Source organism: Gracilinanus agilis, chromosome 5, assembly GCF_016433145.1.
Source record: "Gracilinanus agilis isolate LMUSP501 chromosome 5, AgileGrace, whole genome shotgun sequence".
Classification (NCBI taxonomy): Eukaryota; Metazoa; Chordata; class Mammalia; order Didelphimorphia; family Didelphidae; genus Gracilinanus; species Gracilinanus agilis.
The window spans coordinates 226,356,779-226,375,242 of NC_058134.1; the positions used below are offsets into that span (position 1 = coordinate 226,356,779).

Consider the following 18,464-nt stretch of genomic DNA (forward strand, 5'->3'; position numbering starts at 1 on the left):
TGCTCTTGCTCTCTCTCTCTCTCTCTCTCTCTCTCTCTCTCTCTCTCTCTCTCTCTCTCTCGCTCTTGCTCTTGCTCTCTCTCATGTCATGCTGGCAGGGGGAGAGGGACAAAGAAAGGCGGACGTTCGAGAAGGTTTGGTGAAGTTGGTGGAGAGAGGCTTTGAGTCTATTTCTCTCGCTTGCTGTATTTTTTTAAACCCTTACCTTCTGCTCTGGTAACAGTTCAGAGTCAGAAGGGTAAGGGCTAGGCAGTTGGAATTAAGTGACTTGCCCAGGGTCACACAGCTAGGAAGGGTCTGAGACCAGATTTGTATCCAAGTTCTTCTGAATCTAGATGTCTGGCTTTCTGTCCACTGAGCCACCCAGCTGCCCCTAAGGAAGGTATTTTGTAAACTGTCCCTTTTTGGGGGTGTTGTTTAGAGCTGTAATGTCATCAGTGTAGGGAAAGAGGAGATCATCTCTACCAATGCAATTAGTCAACTGCTCAGCAACCTAAATCTTAGAGAATTTTGGAGGGGGAGGTGAGCACTAAAAAGTTCAGTGACTTTCCCAGGGTCACATAGTCAGTGGATGTCAGAGGTGGGACCTGAAGTCAGTGCTCCTAACTTGATACCACAGCGATGCTCTAAACCATAAACATATTGTCGAGGCATTTTAACTGTGTCTGACTCTTTGTGATCCCATTTGGGGTTTTCTTGGCAAAGATACTGTTGTGGTTTGTCATTGTCTACTCCAGTTCATTTGACAGATGAGGAAACCAAGGCAAAGAGGGTTAAGTGACTTGCCCAGAGTCATATAGCTAGTAAGTTTTTGTTGTGTTGTTTAGTTGTGTCCAACTCTTTCGTGACCACGTTTTGAATTTTTGTTTTTTTGGCAAAGATACTGGAGTAGCTTGCCATCGTCTACTCCAATCCATTTGACAGATGAGGAAATTGAGGCAAGAAGGGTTAAGTAACTTGCCCAGAGCCACATACTTAATGTGTCTGAGGCAGGATTTGAACACAGGTCTTTCTGATTCCAGGCCCAGTGCTCCATCCATGGTGCTACCTAGCTGTCCTGCTGACACTCTGAAACTATAATTTTTAATATAATTTATATATAATGATATAATATATATAATTTATAGAACAAATGCATATAATTTAATTATTTAGAATGGTCTCAGGTGCTTTTGTATAGGATGGCTTTGATCATTAGTACATAAGTAATTCACATTAAATCAGTCATATAGTACTCATTGGAACTGAGGTTGCACTTTATACAGCGTCTCATTTGATCTTCTCAATGCATGTTAGAGCTGGAAAGAGTTACAAGCATCATCTATGTCCAACCTTCTTATACTTTCTGATGACAAAGATTCTGTTTTCCTTTCTTAGTGTGGGGTGAAGGGGACAGAGAAAGAAAATAAATGCTTGATCGTTGAAGAAACACTTTTAAATCAAAATAGCACATTGCACTTGGTTCAGATGTGGTTTTAAGCTCCAGCTCTGTGACCTAAGGCAAATCTTCCCTTAAACGTGGTGGCCTCAGTTTCCTCATCTGTAAAGTGAATAAGTTTGACTAGATGACCTTGGAAGCCCTTTCCAGTTTGAAGTCTATGAAAATAGAGAAGGTAGCAGGAACCTCAAAGTGAGAAACACCCAGCTTCCCATCCTCCCTCTGGCCCATACCACCTGTGTAACCCTTGGGTACATTATTGTACGTGGCAGCGCTCTAGGTCACTCTCTAAACTTCCAAGTTGCAAAACAGATGCCCATCAGCATTGGTAGAGGGGATTTCCTGATCTGGGAGTTCTCTGTGTTCCAGAAATCACCCCCAGCCCATTTCTCTAGGCTGTGGAAGTGCTGAGAGAGGGGAAGGGCCCCCCAAGGTCACAGGGCTGCTACGCTCGGGTCTGGCAGCCGGCTCTAGTCATGCAGTTCTGAGTCACAGCCTCTTGCCATTCTTTCCTATTACCCCTGGCAGGCTGAAAGCTTTGCTGACCTAACCAGAGACCATGTGTAAGGCTGCGGTGGGGAGAGTTCTAATTGCTGCCCCAGGCATGTGGGGAAATGAGCATTTCCCGGTGAAATGCTTAGCTTTTGGACTTGGCTTGTGCCTGGTTCCCCAGAAGGATGCCAACTCACCGAAAAAGGGTCGTAGGCAGGTTCTGGAGGTGGTGGTGTGTTCGCGCTCTCGTACATAGGATTGGAGATATTTGAGGCAGGCTGTTTGCCGAGGGATGTGACATCTATATCCTCTTCTGGCTGCATATAATACATACAGTCAGACTCAGTGAGGTCCAGGATTCTTAGGGAGGCGGGGAATCAGACATCTGGGCTTTGGGATCATCATCAAAGCAAGCCAGTTATGCCCCCACCCCCCTTTCTCTGATTCCTAATTAAAAGAATGAAAGGAAAGAAGAAAGGGCCAGCAAGTGCCCTAAGTGGGGAGGCAAGGGCTTTTTTAATAGGCAGATTTTCTCATTTCTCTGTGCTAACAGATCTCTTGGTGCTTTGAAGCTAAAGGAACCCTTCCATCTGAGGACCTGAAGGGCAGACTGAACAGAGCTGAAATGACCACGTTTTCATATCCTGGGGTAGTGAGGTGAAATGGTGCCTCCAGCCAGAAATGCTAAACGTGCTCTCCAACCAACTGTTTTTATCTCTGGGCAACGAAGGATGGGAGACAGAGATCTGGGGGCACTGGCAGGTCAGTGCTGTACAGGCTGCTTACCTAAGGAGGAACAGGTTGGATGGGGCTTCTTACTGTGGTCTAAGTTTTTGCCACCCTCTGAAGTTTGGTGACCTGAGGCAAAGCTCTGGTCATCCTGCCCTAGTTTGAACTCAGGACAAAGGGAGCAAATGGTCACATCTGACTCCAATTGCTACAGCCAGCCTGGTTTTCAGGAAAATGGTTGCTAGAAGTGAGCTCAGTTACTGTGAAAACTGAGAAACACCATGGAAACCAATTGTCTTTTCCACTGACTGAGCAGAAGACTTGAAAATTCCAACCCTTGACCTCTTTTTAAGAGAGGGTTGGTTGGAACCCAGGGATGAGAGGGGAAGGAGAGCCCAATGACAGGGAGATGGCAGGATAGAAAGCTACCTAGGGACGGGCAGTAGGGTAAATAGTACCAGTTGTACCAAGCCCCACCCCTGAAAAAGTAGAACAGGACAATCTAGCTTCAGGGATCATATAAGCAGAGCTGGACCTCAGAGGCCATCTCTTTGAAGCCTCTTATTTTATAGATCAGGAAGCCGAGACCTCGAGGGGTTAGTTAAATGACTTGCTTAAGGTCATACACGTAGCAAAGGATTTTTTTTTTGAGGGGATGGGGTTTGTTTTTAAGACTGAGTCTTCCTACCTTGCCCAAGCTCTAGGTTCAGAAGTTGTTCCCAAGACTTATTCTTCTCATGAACAACACAAGAAACTTTGCCTATTTCCTATTTAGACCAGTTTGACCCTCTTTCAGCAGCCTGGTGGCCCTCTGCTTTTGAGGGATCACCGTATTGCTACTAGACCTAGTTTGGACAGTAATAACAATGACATTTATAAAGTGCTTACTTTGTGCCAGGCTCCGTGCTAAGCTCTTTACAAATATCATCCCCTCAGGTCCTCACAGTATCCCTGGGAGCTAAGTGCCATTATTATGCCCTCTTTACAGTTGAAGAAACTGAGGTAAACAGAGGTTAAGTAACTTACCCAAGGCCACACAGCTAGGGTCTGAGGTCAGATTTGAACTCAGGTCTTCCTAGCTCTGGGTCCAATACCTGATTGACTTAGCACATTTAAAACTTGCTAACTTGGTAATCTCCCAGCCTTCACCAGCGGCTGCCATACACGGCCCCTCATGTAATATCAGAGTTGAATCTGAATCCAGATCCTATGACTCTAGAACACCACATTCATCTCACGCCAGTGTAGTTCTTTTCTTTCCCCCTCCCCAATTCTCTTATCTCCCTAGTGAACACACAATTGCACCTCTAAACTTTGGGGGTGGTAATTAGAATCATCATGGTTTGCCAGATTAACAAAGAAAAAGTAGGGGATGCTAACTTGGCGGCCTTTTGGCCCCGGTGAGTCACCAGCTGACTCAGGTGCCCAGTCCAGCCGCTTTGGACACTTTTTCTTGAAATCTGAATGACAGCTGCTGGTGACTGGGCAGGCCCTCAGGAGGGAAAAGATGCTCGACCCATCCACACTGCTGAACCAGGGTCACTTTCCTTTGAGATGACTTGGCAAGGGCTGTAGCCAGGCAACCTCTCCTGGATGAGAACTGTTGGGGAACTGAATCTGAGGTAGATGCTCTAGAATATGCTTTATCTATTTACAGAGGGTCTGGATGGAGGAATTTTCCCTTTGTCAGGCTGATTCTTCCTTTTCTCAGCCTCTGACAGGTACACCCAGATCAATGCTAACTGGTTAGGTTGTGTTGGGGTGGGGCTGGGACCTACCCAATTCTCAGAATCTTGTAAGCTCATAGATTTAGAGCTGGAGAGGACTTTAAAGATCATCAGGGGTAAACTCAGATGGTATTTTCTTTTCCTTTTTTACTAAAATGGAGAATCAATCATGGAGCTGAAGTGACTTGCCTAAGGTCTCACTGCTTACTCAGAGGCAGAGTGGATGGTGTTCTGGGAATAAATCCAATGTCTTCCCCTGCTGCCATGAAGACTTCTATTAAGGGGATGCTCCCCAATTTAGAAACCAGATTTGGAGTTTTTAGAATATAGATATATGAGAGAGAGAGAGAGAGAGAGAGAGAGAGAGAGAGAGAGAGAGAGAATGAATTTCTTTGTTGAGAGGATTTATCTTGCAATACAGAACTCTGAAAACCCATTCTTATGATGAGGATTGAGTGAGATTTTACCTTTTCTCAAATCCCAATTTTCAAACACCAAGACTTGAGGCTATATACGCTAAGTGGTATCCTGCTGAGATTGGTAGCTCCCTGGATGACACACAGACACTATTCTTAGCCAGAGAGAGAAGAGTAATGAAAAAATAAAGAGGAAGAGATGGAGAGGAGCAGGTATCTACATTCCCAAATACCATGGGCGGGGTGGAGGGGAGAGGAAGAGAGAATAAAAAAAGAATGGAGGCAACTCAGGAAATCTGTGGCAAGAGATTTTAACTAGAAGGGGTGTGAGAAGTTCTTTATCTAGCCCAATTCCATCATTTTTACAGAAGAGGAATCTGAGACCCAGAGAGGTTAATTAGCTTGCTTAGAGTAATATGGAATAGCAACAGAGGAAGGATTTGAATTCAAGTCCTCTGACTCTAAAGCTAGACTTTCTGAGAGCTTTGGATAATAAGACTGTTACTATTATGCATGCATATTCACATGTTATCTCTTTACTGTGTCCCTAATTAAAAAGCAGTAGCTACTTCTCCTTTCTTGTTTAAAACCTCCAGTCTTTGGGGAGGCTAGGTTGCTCTGTGGCTAGAGGGCCAGCCCTGGAGACAGGAGGTTTTGTGTTCAAATGTGGCCTCAGGCACTTCCTAGCTCTGTGACCCTGGTTGAAGTACTTAATCCCAGTTCCCTAGCCCTTAATACTCTTCTAAGGTAGAACTGATACTCAGTAGTGATTCTAAGATAGAAGGAAAGGTTTACAAAAAAAAAAAAAAAAGATGTCCAGGATTCCCTTTGAGTATTAATTTGAATAGAAAAAGGCTTCCTCCAATGGCAACTTTGCCCATACCATCCAAAGGGATTTGGATTTTTGTTGTTGTTCAGTCATTTTTTCATTCATGTATGACTCTTCATGACCCCATTTGGGGTTTTCTTGGCAAAGATACCAGAGTGGTTTACCATTTCCTTTTCCAGCTTATGTTACAGATGAAGAAACTGAGGCAAACAGGTTTTGAAGATAATTGTGTGTGTGTACGTGTGTACACATACACATACACAAACACACATCCATCTATCTATCTATTTATCTATCTAAGCAGGTAATCTAATATGTGCAGAATCATAGCTAGGAAGTGTTTGAGGTTAGATTTGAACCCAGGAAGTTGAGTCTTCCCGGTGCTCCGTACACTATGGCCCCCCGTTGCAGTATCCAAAGGTTTAGAATGGACTTTGGCAACACACTGCCCTTTGGGAACTTGGGTTTTGGACAACGTTGGTACTTCCATGAAATGGTTCTCTTATCTGGGTGAGGAATCCTGATTCCGATGCCAGTTCTAAGTAGCAAGAACATGATTAGGACTAAATGTTAACTCCTTTTTCTCACTCTCACAGCCTCACTGTTGTTCAGAGCCCAACGCCTTCCTTTTACAGGGGAGAAATTGAAGTCGGTGAAACCTTGTTTGACTATGGAAGGTGATCTAGGTAGGGGGTGCCACCGTGCACCAATCAGGGACCAAAGTGCCATGACCAAGGAGCAAGAGGTGCCTCAGAGCTTGGAGATACTCCCTCCTCTCGACCACTGCAGTGAAGATATTTTTGCTGCTCCTGTTTCTTCCCAAGAGGTCAAGACCTGTATGTTGGCACGTATCTCCATGACCTAGTTAAGGAAGCCACCGAGAGCCCATTAAAATTTTTTCTTACCTCAAAATGCTGGAAGCCAATTGTCCTCCGATTTATTCTGAAGTAAGAATACACGGCTAATGCGATGGCCCCGATGACCAGAATAATGGTGAAGAATACTCCTGCTCCCAAGCCAGCATGAGCCGAAACCTAAGCACAAGAAGAGTATGTGTGAGCAAGGGGGCTGTAGTTCCCCACGTTGGGACTCTGACCTAAGGGGTCTTAGTGATGTGGAAGGCCCTTTGTTGTGGGCTCAGTTTCAATTCCACCTTCTGATCTTTTCTCCTGATGTGCTGGGGAGGGGGGGATATGAATCTCATGCTCCTTAGGGATCTGGTGTTGGGTTGTCCTTAGAGGCAACATGGTATCAGGGATAGAGTGTTCAGTCTGGAATCAGGAAGCCCTGAGTTCAAATCCAGCCTTTTACATTTAGTAGCTGTGTGACCCAGGGCACATTATATTATCTCTCTTAGCCTCAGGTTCCTCATATGTAAAATGGTATGCTAAGAACATGTCCCTCAGGAGCTTTATTGGGAGGATTAAAATGTAAAGTTCTGTGCTGTCTTTAAAGAACTATATATACTGTTTAAAACTCTTCTTAGAATCAGTTTTGTGTATTAGTATCAAAGTAGAAGAGTGGTAAGGGCTAGGCAGTGGGAGTTAAGTGACTTGCCCAAGGTCACACAACTGAAGAACTATATAAATATTGACCATTATTTCCTGAAGCTTTGAGGAAGAAGGCAGATCCAGAAATGTAAGCCTAGAATCAGTCCTAGAAGTCATCTAGTTCATTTCCTTATTTTACAGATGGGAAAACTGAGGCCATAAAGCAGGGATCGGCAACGTATGGCTCTTTCTGCAGGAGCCATAAAGTCCATTTTTTTTCAGGCGCTGTTACAGGAGCGGCACTGTGAGCACTGTATGGCTCTCATGAAATTACATTTTAAAAAATGTGGCGTTTATTGCTCTCACGGCCAAAAAGGTTGCCGACCCCTGCCATAAAGGGTTAAGTGTTTTGGCACAGGTGAGTGGTAGAGCTGATTATAAATTTCTGATTATAAATTCAGTCCTTCCTACCTTTGTTTGCACAACATTTAATGATTCTCTTTTCTGTGGTCACACGATGCACTTACCAATTAGATGTACTTCCTATCCAATAGAACCCTCTTTTTTGACAAAACTAGTTTTTTTTTTTAAATAAGAGAGTCTGGTTCTTTTTTAGGGCAGGGAAATAGTGTAGAAGAGGCTTTAGGAGAAAGGAAGGTTTACTGAGAGTGGACCTCATAGCAGGGGGAAAAGATACTTACAATTGGTACTGGAGGTGCTTTCAAAGGCCCTGAAATTATGTGGATTATTCCATTGGAAGCAATAATATCCCACTGGAGGATAACTTGTCCATCAACGAGTCTGGTTTCATTCTAAGAAAAAAAGGGAAGAGAAATTTGTGTTGACCATAAGTTTTTCTTCTCAAATAAGTCTATATCATTAATATTGTCAGTGCTTGGAGCAAGGGTAGGTTGTAATATCCTGGAGAGCAGGGACAAGGTTGTTTTTTCCTTTGTATCTTCAGCACTTTGGACAGTGCCTGGCAACTAGTAGGTGCTTAGTGAATGCTTGTTAATTGAAGGGACTGCCCAGCTTTCTTTGTGTTCTGAGCCCTCATACTTGTCCTGATTTTGGTTACAGAGTAGATTAGAATTGGAGACCTCTGTTTGAAAAAATTACTTAGATTCATACACTGTTAGACTTTGAAGGGTCCTTAGAGAACATTTAATCCCTTAGTGTGACACTCAAGAAATTCCAGTGGCTCCCAGATGCCTTGAGGATCAGATACAAAAATCCCATTTTTCTCTCTTTATAACCAAACGCTCTCCTACCTTTCCATCATCTTATAACTTACTCCTCAATAAGTGACACTCTTTGATCCAGTGCCACTGGCTTCCTGGCTGTTCCATGAACAAGATCCTCCATCTCTTAGCTCCAGGCATTTTCTCTGGCTGTCCTTCATGTCCATCATTCTCCTCCCTCATTTCTGCCTCCTGGCTTCCTTTACATTCCAGATTCTACAGGAAATTTTCCTTAATTCCCTCTTCATTTTGGTGCCTTCCCTCTATTAATTATTTGCTACTTATCATGGATATAGATTGTTTATACATAGTTGTTTCCTTGCCTCTCTCCTTAGATTATAAGCTCCTTGAGGACAGGGGACTGTCTTTTGCCTCTTTTTGTATTCCCAGTACATCTTGGCACATAGTAGGTACCTAATAAAGATTGATTGCCCTCAAGGAATTCACAGTCTAATGGGGGAGATAATATGCAAATAATCATGTACAAATAATATAAAGAGGATAGCTAGATGACTCAGTGGATAAAGCACCAGGCCTGGAAATGGGAGGTTCAAGGTTCAAATCTGACCTCAGATATTTTCTAGCTTTATGACCCTGGGCAAGTCATTTATACCCCAATTGCCTAGCTTTTATCACTCTTCTGCCTAGGAACTCATAGTTAGTATCAATTCTAAAGCAGAAGGTAAGGATAAAAAAAAGAAATACTTCTGAAAAAATGAGTGAAAGAATATGCCTTATAAACAGGAAAGCATAAACTTCTTTCTTGACTTACTGTGTGGTGTGTGTCCTGTCCATAGGTAATGAGTAGTTGGCCCCCTAGCCGGGTCTGGAGGGTGGTGCCATTGGCCAAATCTTCATAAAATAAAGTACTGGAATTGGAGAGGTGGTGTTCGATGTCTCTTCCAGAAAGGGTCTGGAAAAACAAGGTAGAATACAAGAATGGTATCAATAACAAAAGTGGCTTCTTTTTCTTTAGTGGAAAGGATAATAAAGCAACAAGTCCACAATAAAGTCTTTTTTGTTGTTGTTCAGTCATATCAGTCCCGTCTGATTCTTTGTGACCCTATTTGGGGATTTCTTAGCAAAGATACTGAAGTGGTTTGCCATTTCCTTCTCCAGCTCATTTTACATGTGAAGAAACTGAGGCAAACAGGGTAAAGTGACTTGCCCAGGGTCATATAGCTAGTAAGTGTCTGAGACCAAATTTGAACTCATCCTGACTTCAGATCTGCCCCTGGCTTCACACATAGCTAGTGAGTGCTAGGAATGGGATTTGAATTCAGGTCTTTGTGACTGTTATGGGAGAAATATCTCTTCTCTGAGTAGGTAACTACTATCAAATATATATTAACTATATCAAACTATATCAAATACATATTAACCACAAAGCAGAAATTATAAAGGTAAAAACCTAGGTTTAATTATTATGTTTAAGAATAGTTAGCTAGGTGGCTTAGTGGATTGAGAGCCAGGCCTAGAAATGGGAGGTCCTGGGTTCAAATCTGGACTCGGCCACTTCCCTAGCTGGGTGACCCTGGGCAAGTCACTTGAGCCCCATTGCCTACCCTTACCACTCTTCTGCCTTGGAACCAATACATGGTAGTGATTCTAAGGTGTAAGGTAAGGGTTAAAAAAAAGTACAATTTCAGGCCTCACAGAACATTTAAACCTTGTTTAGGAGTCTAATGAGGCTTTTCTTAGGCAAAATTATGTCAGTAACAAAGAAATAATTTTTAATGTATTGTACTCTAAAAAATCCTTATCTTCTGTCAGGCAGAAGAGTGATAAAAGCTAGGCAATTGGGGTATAAATGACTTGCCCAGGGTCATAAAGCTAGAAAGCATCTGAGTCCAGATTTGAACCCAGGATCTCCCCCTCTCTAGGTCTGGCACTCTCTCCACTGTGCTACCTAGCTGCCCTTATATTGCACTCTGGTACATTTCTCTTAGGCCATTAAAGTTAAATAGCGGATGGAGCCACAATCCCGTGCTTCCTTCAATGCCATAAAAGTTGGACGAAATTGAGTTGAACAGTTATAATCTCAAATTCCCTAAGAAAATGAACTTCGTTAAACAAATGTTATAGGTAAACTAAGTCAGCTATATAGATTGAACTATGAGGGAAAACGTACACGTCACTGAGGTAATAAGAAGATTCAGCATCAGAGAAATTCTTCCTTCACCAGTTAGGTAGGAGAGCTCACAAATACCTAAATCACTTTGCTCTCTTTTGGCTAGGTGACACCTCTTGAAGGACTGGGAGAAAAATTCTCTGGGCTCTCGTGTTTTCTCCTTTATGCCAATACTGGGAATGGGTGAAGATTTTTGGGAGACTTTAGGCTTGTTAGAAATAAGCAAAACGTGATAAATTGGAAAGAATACTCTCTCTGGAGTTATGGGGCCTGGGTTCAAATCTCATCTTTAACCCAATCTGATGACATTGGATATTTATAAATCTGTGACTCAATTACCGTCTCATATTACTAGAAAGAGTAGTTTGATCTTATATGTGAGATAACCTCAGGATTAAAATATCAGAATAACATGACTTGGGTGAAAAAGATGTGGGAACTAACCATGTTTTCCCAGAGTCCATCATTATGGAATAAGGATGGCTAGCAAGGATCATATATAAATTTATAAAGTGAAAAGACTAGATGAGATTAAAGATTGTTGACTTTTTGGGGCCCTGGACTCCTCTGGTGGTCTGGTGAAGCCTATGGACAAGAGTCCATAGAATAACTAATGAGTATAATCATAATAAATTCCATAATATCATTCCATAATCCAATATAATTTAATAATAAATTCCACAATCAAATTATAATAACAATTCAATAATTGGAGAAAATGCAAAATTTCACCCAAAGTTTAGTGAAAATAAAAATATACTTTTTCCCATCTAAATTCATGGACCCCCCTGAAATCTATGGACCCCAGATTAAGAACCTCTGGATTTGATGGCCTCTGAGTCTCATCTTAAATTTACGTATAATCCTATCATCCATCCTTGGTGCTCGTTTTCCTTATTTTTAAAATAAAGGTGTTTGATCAAATAGCCTAGGAGGTCCCTTCACTGGCCAAACAACATTTATAAACCTTGATTCTATTGTCCTCTCCCATTAGCAGGAATAGTTAGACTTTTCTACATTGTCTTACACGCAAGACATATTAAGATTTGTTGTTTAGTTGTTGTTCATTCTTGTTTGACTCTTTTCATGACCCCATTTGGGGTTTTCTTGGCATAGGTACTGGAGCAGTGTGCCATTTCCTTCTCCAGCTTCTTTTACAGATAAGGAAACTGAGGCCAATAGGGTTAAGTCACTTGCCCAGGGCCATACAGCTAGTCAGTGCCTGGGAACAGATTTGAACTCTGGAAGTTGAATCTTCCTGACTCCAGGCCCAGCACTTTATCCACTATGTCACCTAGCTGTCCTCAAGATTGAAGCTACAGAATCCAGTGACTCAGGTGAAAAGGTGCTGGGAACTCACCTTATTTTCCCAGAGTCCATCATTGTTCGGCACAAAGAGGGTACCTTGGATTGACAGGTCGGTCAGGTGTTTCAGGAATGCTTTGCCTCTGGACGAGCTATTGGAATATACCAGAACTTCCTGGGGGGAAGAGATGGAATAGTTTGGGTTGGCCAAAATGCCTCTGGCCTGAGGCAGTTTGGGATGTGTGGAAGGCTAGACGTGTTCCCTTGGCTTGGATTATCAGCGATGGTAGCCATTGAGATTGGCTATCCTACCTTGGACGAGAAGCAGTATGGAATGGCCACTTGTCCATAACAGTCTTGCAGAGTTGCTAGAGAATCAGAAAGGTTAAGGTATTTGCTCATAGGCACACAGCTAATGAATGTAGGGAGTGAAATTGAGGGAAGGTCTTTTCTTTCTTTGCTTACTTCACACAATCAGATCATATAAATCTTTCCATGCTTTTCTGTATCCATTGCATTAGCTCTTTCTTACAGAAAAATAATATCCTGTTTATTACTAAATTACTACAATTTGTTTAGCTACTTCCCCATTGATGGGTATCTGTTTTGTTTCTGGTTTTGTGCTACTACCAAAAAGTGTTGCTATCAATATTTTAGTGGCTATGGGGATTTTCTTCTTCTCAGTGACCTCCCCTGGGCTATATGCCCTGTAGAGGAATATCTGGGGAACCCAGGTCTTTCTGACTCCAGGTCAGCTGTCTTCCATCCCTGTCCTATCCCATTTGGACTTTTGCTATCATAATTTAGGATTCTCCTAGATGAGGCAACTACCTCTGCCAACACAAATGAGCCGCTTACCCCAAGGCATTGCCTGAGCTTAAGTGACTTGCCCAAGGTTACTCAACTGGTTTACATTCCAGATGCAGGGCTTGAACTGTGACACCTCCCTCCCCCGGCTCCAAGGCTAGCTCATTTTCCAAATACTTTTATCTTTTTAAGATAATTTTTTATTTTTACCTTTTATTTTTCCAACTACTTTTATGTTTGTCAAATTCTACTCAACCAGAAACTAACCTACAGGATTTCTACTCTGGTAGCATCTTGAATGTCATCAAGAATTTAAAGTGTCAAACCCGGCCTCAGCCACTTCCCAGCTGTGTGACCCTGGGCAAGTCACTTGACCCCCATTGCCCACCCTTACCAATCTTCCACCTATGAGACAATACACTGAATTACAAGGGTAAAAAAAAAGAATTTAAAGTGGTCTTCCAATCTAACACTTTCATATTATTATTATTATTATCATCATTATTATTGTTATTATTAAAATCCTTACCTTCTGCCTTAGAATTAATACTGTGTATTGGTTCCCAGGCAGAAGAGTGGCAAGGGTTCAGCAATTGGGGTTAAGTGACTTGCCCAGGGTCACAAAGCTAGAGAGCATCTGAATCCAGATTTGAACCCAGGACCTTCCATCTCTAGGCCTGGCTCTCAATTCACTGAGCCACCTGGCTACCCCCACACTTTCATTTTAGAGATGAGGAAATTGAAGGCAATCAGGTACTTAGTAAATGCTTATTGGTTGACAAAGATCACAGGTAGGGAGTAAATGATAGAGCAGGATCTGAACTTGGGTCTTCCAGCATTTTTTCTGTTCTTTCTGCTCCTTTTCAAGATATGAAGGAGATACAAAATTCTGGCATAAGCATGGCTCCTGAGGAGATGGCATTTCTGACTGGGTGAATATTTATTAGTCGTCGTATTACGGCTAACACCAATTGAGATCAGGAAGAAGGACTCCATCAGGCTTTGGACAAAAGTGCCTTTGCTCTCCTAATCTGGGCTTGCTGGGTTTGTTGTTGCCTTGACTCTGGTCCTCTGAACTCTTGCCTCTTCCTGTCTCGATGCTGTCATGTTATCCCCGCCCTAGATCACCCCATGGCCTTCTGCTCAATTTCTCCCTAAACCAGAAACCGGGGTGGGGTGTCCAGAAGCCCGTGATTCAGTGGACTTGGTCAACAATCATCAATTCATCATTGATTCCATGAGAGATGCTGTGCTAAGCAGTGGATTCAGATACACTCTACAAGAGTGAATCTGATCTGGGGGCATTTCAACCCCGTTTATGGCTTGCTAGTGACCTGAGCAGTGGGGGTGCCGGGGGTCAGTGTCCTTAGGGACAGGCTGTTGTTTCACCAAGGGATCAGGGTGCACCGGTTAGCCGACAAGCATCTATGGGCCAAGTACTGCGTGAAGCCCTGGGGGTACAAAGAAAGGCTGTAGGACCAGGGAAAGGAGCCAGAGATCGCTGTTCCTAATACTTACGGACAGGAAATTTGCCAGGGAAGGGAAGGACATCAGAACCTGCAGGAGGTTGCCGCTACAGGCGAAGCCGTCTCCCACGTAGCCCACCTTGCACGTACAATTCACATCTGGAGATCACAAGTACAAAGTTCTCAGAGAGTAGCCGGGAAGCTGTTTCCCTGCCCGAGACGGCTCTACCCGCTCCTGCTGCCTTCCCAGGCCAGAGAAGTGCGCAGCTGCCCGCCCTTCCTCCGGTCCGAATGTCTGAGGTGTCCTTGACGGTCTTGGGAGGATGGCCAGCCTGCCTGAGAATAGCTCAACAGCCTTTGGGTCCTTTAACTTGAGATCCGACTGCTGTCCTTACCCTTCACGCGGTAACAGAAGACATCCCAGAGCTCGCTCTTGTTGGGCCTGGGCCCATAGTCCACGATGCCGACAAAGCCCGAGCCACAGTTCTGGGAGGAATAAGCAGTGGGATAGGCCACTCTCCCATCATTGAGCCAACCTGCTGAACAGAGATGGTACTTGGCCTACAAAAGATGGAGACATGACCGTGTCAGGAGTGGGATTCCTCATGGGATGGAAACGAATTCAAGGACCTCCCCCTTGTCCCCACTATATCCCAATCAAATCAATCAACCAACAAACATTGATTTGATGCCTACGGTGTACCCAGGTACTGAGCCAGGGGCTAGGGATGCAAATACAAAGGAGGAAACCATTCTGGTTCTCAAGGAACTCAGAGGTCAGGCAGTCCTATCTTTTGGCTGCCAGATGGTGGTAGATTTGAGGGCAGCCAGACAGTGTATTATTTGCAATCCACGCTGACAAAGTTAGAATAACTAGGTAGCAGAAATCTGTCCTGTTTATCCAAGCAGAGCAGTTTGCTTGTTGACTCATCCCTCTGGCATCTTCCCACCAGGCACGAGAATTTCAACTCCTCCTTTCTGCAAACAGTGTTTACCAAGGGCTCAGTCGTGGCCATGCCTGATTGAGTTTTTGGACAACAGCTAACACGGCGAGAATAGGTCTTCACCGTGGACTTTGAAATGCCCAACTTGGGCTGGCTGCATGCCTGTGATCCTTGCCCTTGGGAGGGAGACTGGTGGATTGCCTAAGCTCAGAGCGCCGGGCTGTAGCAGGCTCTGCAGGTGAGGGGTCTACAAAGGTATGGGGAACCCCCAGAAGTTGGGGCCACCAAAGAAGGGGTAGGCTGGCCCGGGGGGGGGGGAATCGAACCAGGTTAAGGCTTCTGATTCAGCCCATGAGTGACTGATGCACTTCTAGCCTGGGCAAGACAGAGAGAAGCCTCAAAAGAAAGATTAGAAAGAAGAAAGGACAAAAGGAAGAAAGGAAAGATAAAAAGAAAAAGAAGAAAAGAATGAAGGAAAGAAGAAAAGGAAGAAAGGAAAAAAGGAAGGAAAACCTTTAACTTCTTTGTCATTAAAATGAAATCCTAGTCCCCACTCTGGGGAGAAAAACTGTGCTGCCTCCTCCATACTATGAGCAGGGCACCCTTCCCTCTCTTACGGTAGTTTGATAGAGTGTGCAGGCTTTAGTGCCCGGAGAGCTGGGTTCAAATTCAAGTTCTATGATATTCAAATGTAAAAGACATGGTTACTGAACTCAATACAGTGATCTAAGAGAACTCCAAAGGGCCCATGATGAAAAATGTTATTTAGCTCCAGAGAGAGAACTGATGACTGAGTGCAGACTGAAATAGGCTTTTTTTTCCAACATGGTTAATAAGCAAATATGTTTGGCATGACTTCACTTGTATAATTGATATTATATTGTTTGCCTTCTCAAGAGGGAGGGAGAGAATTTGCAAGTCAAAATTTTAAAATGAAAAGTAAAATTAAAGAGAAAAAAATAAAATTTAAAAAAAATCCTTATTCTGCTACTTACTTGTCCATATGAGTTGGGGACCAGAATGAGAAGAGCTGGCTTTGGAGAGATCTAGTAGATCTTCCCTCCTTCCTCTTTTCTCTAGATTTAGACATTCACGTCCCGCTTCTTATACATTGCCTGTGTGACTCTGGGCAAGTCACTCAACCTCTAGGTTCTAAGTAACTCTCTAAGACTATAATTTTCTGAGAAGGTGCTGACTTGTATGGATAGAGGAAGTGCCTCACGGAGAGCTCCCTCTACCACTGAAATCACAGATTCTGTCTCTGTCCTTATTGCCGTTACTTTGGACATGTTACTTTTGATCCCATCTGTACAAAGGAGGGATCACAGCAGATGATGTCTAACATGTCTCTCAGCTGTAAATCCATGTTTCCTGCTAGGAAAATATTTTTTTGGGGGAAGAGAAAATGATGGAGCTGATTATGTCGCAAGTGATTTGTGAGTGTTCAGTCAGGGGAAGTGGAGGTGAGTTTTGCCCTAAGTTATCGGCCCGTTGCGTGATATCTCTCTGCCCTGGTGTGTCCAGTGCCATAAGGTAAGCATAGCACTCCACCCCCTTCCCCAAAGCTGATTCTTGCTGCAGTGCATGAAGCCAAATGGAGAATCATAAGCTTCCCAGCAGGCAGAGAGCCATTAACTGTATTTCCTGGAGATGCCTTCTAGAGCTTTAAAAACAGCAGGCACGAAACTAGCCGGTATGTGCCAAGGAGAAGTTTAGATGGAAAGATGCTGGCTGAGAATACATTTCACAGTATTTTTTATGCTCATAAGTGTCCTGCCAATTCCTGTGCTGAGACAGCACCTTTTTTTTCATAGCCTGCAGTGGAAGGAGGGAGGGAGAGGAGGGGAGAGAGACAGGGAGAGAAAGAAAGAAGGGGGGAGACAGAGAGATAAAGAGATAGAGAGAAGGAGGGAGAGAAAAGGGGAAAGGAGATGGGGCAGAGAGAGAGAGGAAAAGAAGAAGGAGGGAGAGAGGGGAGAAGAGAGAAAAGAAGGGAAAGAGAGAGGAAAAGGAAAATGGAGAAGAGGAGAGGGAGAGGAAGAAGAGGAGAGAAGTGGGGTGGGGGAGGGGGGAAAGGCAGATATTAGCAATAACCATGAGCAGCCAGCTCCTTCCTTCCCTGCCACAAACTGGTAGAGATCTCAGCCTTGTGTTAATTAGCTCATGCTATTAGCCACTGCAGAAGTACAAGAGCCCCAGGATGTTAACTGCTTTTTTCTTTTTAAATCAATCTTGCTGATATATCTCTTGTTTTTCCATCACCTGCATTGCTTACTGTATCCCTCTCCTTACGCTCTCCCAAAGAGGCATCGAGGCATCCTTTATGATGAAGAATAAACAAAGTTGTGTAAAATTAAAAACAAGCAATAAAATTCTGATATTCTGTAGTCCCACGATCTCCTGCTTCTGTAAAAAACCAGGGTCAGGGAGAAACTGCTTTCAGGAAAACTAAAGCATTGAGTGCAACATCCCAGAGGACCATTGCTTTTTTGAGGCAGAGGTGACCAATTGCCCCAATGCTTGGTATACTCTTCCTCCTCATAGCTTCCTCTCAGAATCCTAGTTTTCTCCCAAGGCTAAGCCTGAGTGCTACCTCTTCCCTGGGTCCTTCTCTAGATCTCCTGAGTTGATAATGTTCCTTCTTCCCCTCTCCAAAATTCTTTGTACTGTCTTCATTTATATATCTGATCAATTTTCCTCAATGGAATGTAAGCTGCTTGAGGGCAACTGCTATTTTGTTTCTATCTTTTTTTTTTAACCCTTACCTTCCATCTTGGAGTCAATACTGTGTTTTGGCTCCAAGGCAGAAGAGTGGTAAGGGTAGGCAATGGGGGTCAAGTGACTTGCCCAGGGTCATACAGCTGGGAAGTGTCTGAGGTCAGATTTGAACCTAGGACCTCCCATCTCTAGGCCTGGATCTCAATCCACTGAGCTACCCAGCTGCCCCTTGTTTCTATCCTTATATGCCCCTTATGTAACATGGTGCCCTGAGCTTGGTACATAATGTTGGGATGGAAATTGGACTTGAGCCCATTGACGGTTTGAATAGTTCACCTGTGACTATAGGGGGGCACCCAGGATTACACCCTCCTACCCCTTTAGCATGTTCAAAAGTGTTCTACCATTTGCCAATTTCTGTGCTGAGACCTCGCTTTTTTTTCTTAGCCCATAGTAGAAAGAGGGAGAGAGAGGAGGTGGGAGAGAGTCAGAGAGACAGAGGGAAAGAGTAAGAGGGAAGGAGAAAGGGGGAAGAAGGAAGGCGAGGGGAAGAGGGAAGAGTATGAGAATGAATCAAGTCTATGTGAAGCACCTACTATGTGCCGGAAAATTGTGCTAGGTACTAGGGACAAAGCCAGATATGAATCAGTTCCTCCCCACGTTGTACCAGGGGAAACAACATGACCGCAAATTTACAACACCTACAAAAGAAAGATAATTTGGGCAGTGAA

General features: G+C 43.7%; 1 protein-coding gene across 1 annotated transcript in view; it reads right to left on the reverse strand.

The window, feature by feature from the left end:
* Positions 1–18,464, reverse strand: part of STAB2 (stabilin 2) — a 183,309-nt gene that overhangs the window by 4,413 nt on the left and 160,432 nt on the right. The window contains exons 62-68 of the mRNA XM_044679478.1: positions 14,467–14,632; positions 14,124–14,230; positions 11,854–11,973; positions 9,135–9,275; positions 7,823–7,933; positions 6,537–6,665; positions 2,128–2,247 (exon numbers count right to left, since the gene is read on the reverse strand). Of these exons, the coding sequence (XP_044535413.1) occupies positions 2,128–2,247; positions 6,537–6,665; positions 7,823–7,933; positions 9,135–9,275; positions 11,854–11,973; positions 14,124–14,230; positions 14,467–14,632 (894 nt within the window). The remainder of the gene's footprint in view (positions 1–2,127; positions 2,248–6,536; positions 6,666–7,822; positions 7,934–9,134; positions 9,276–11,853; positions 11,974–14,123; positions 14,231–14,466; positions 14,633–18,464) is intronic.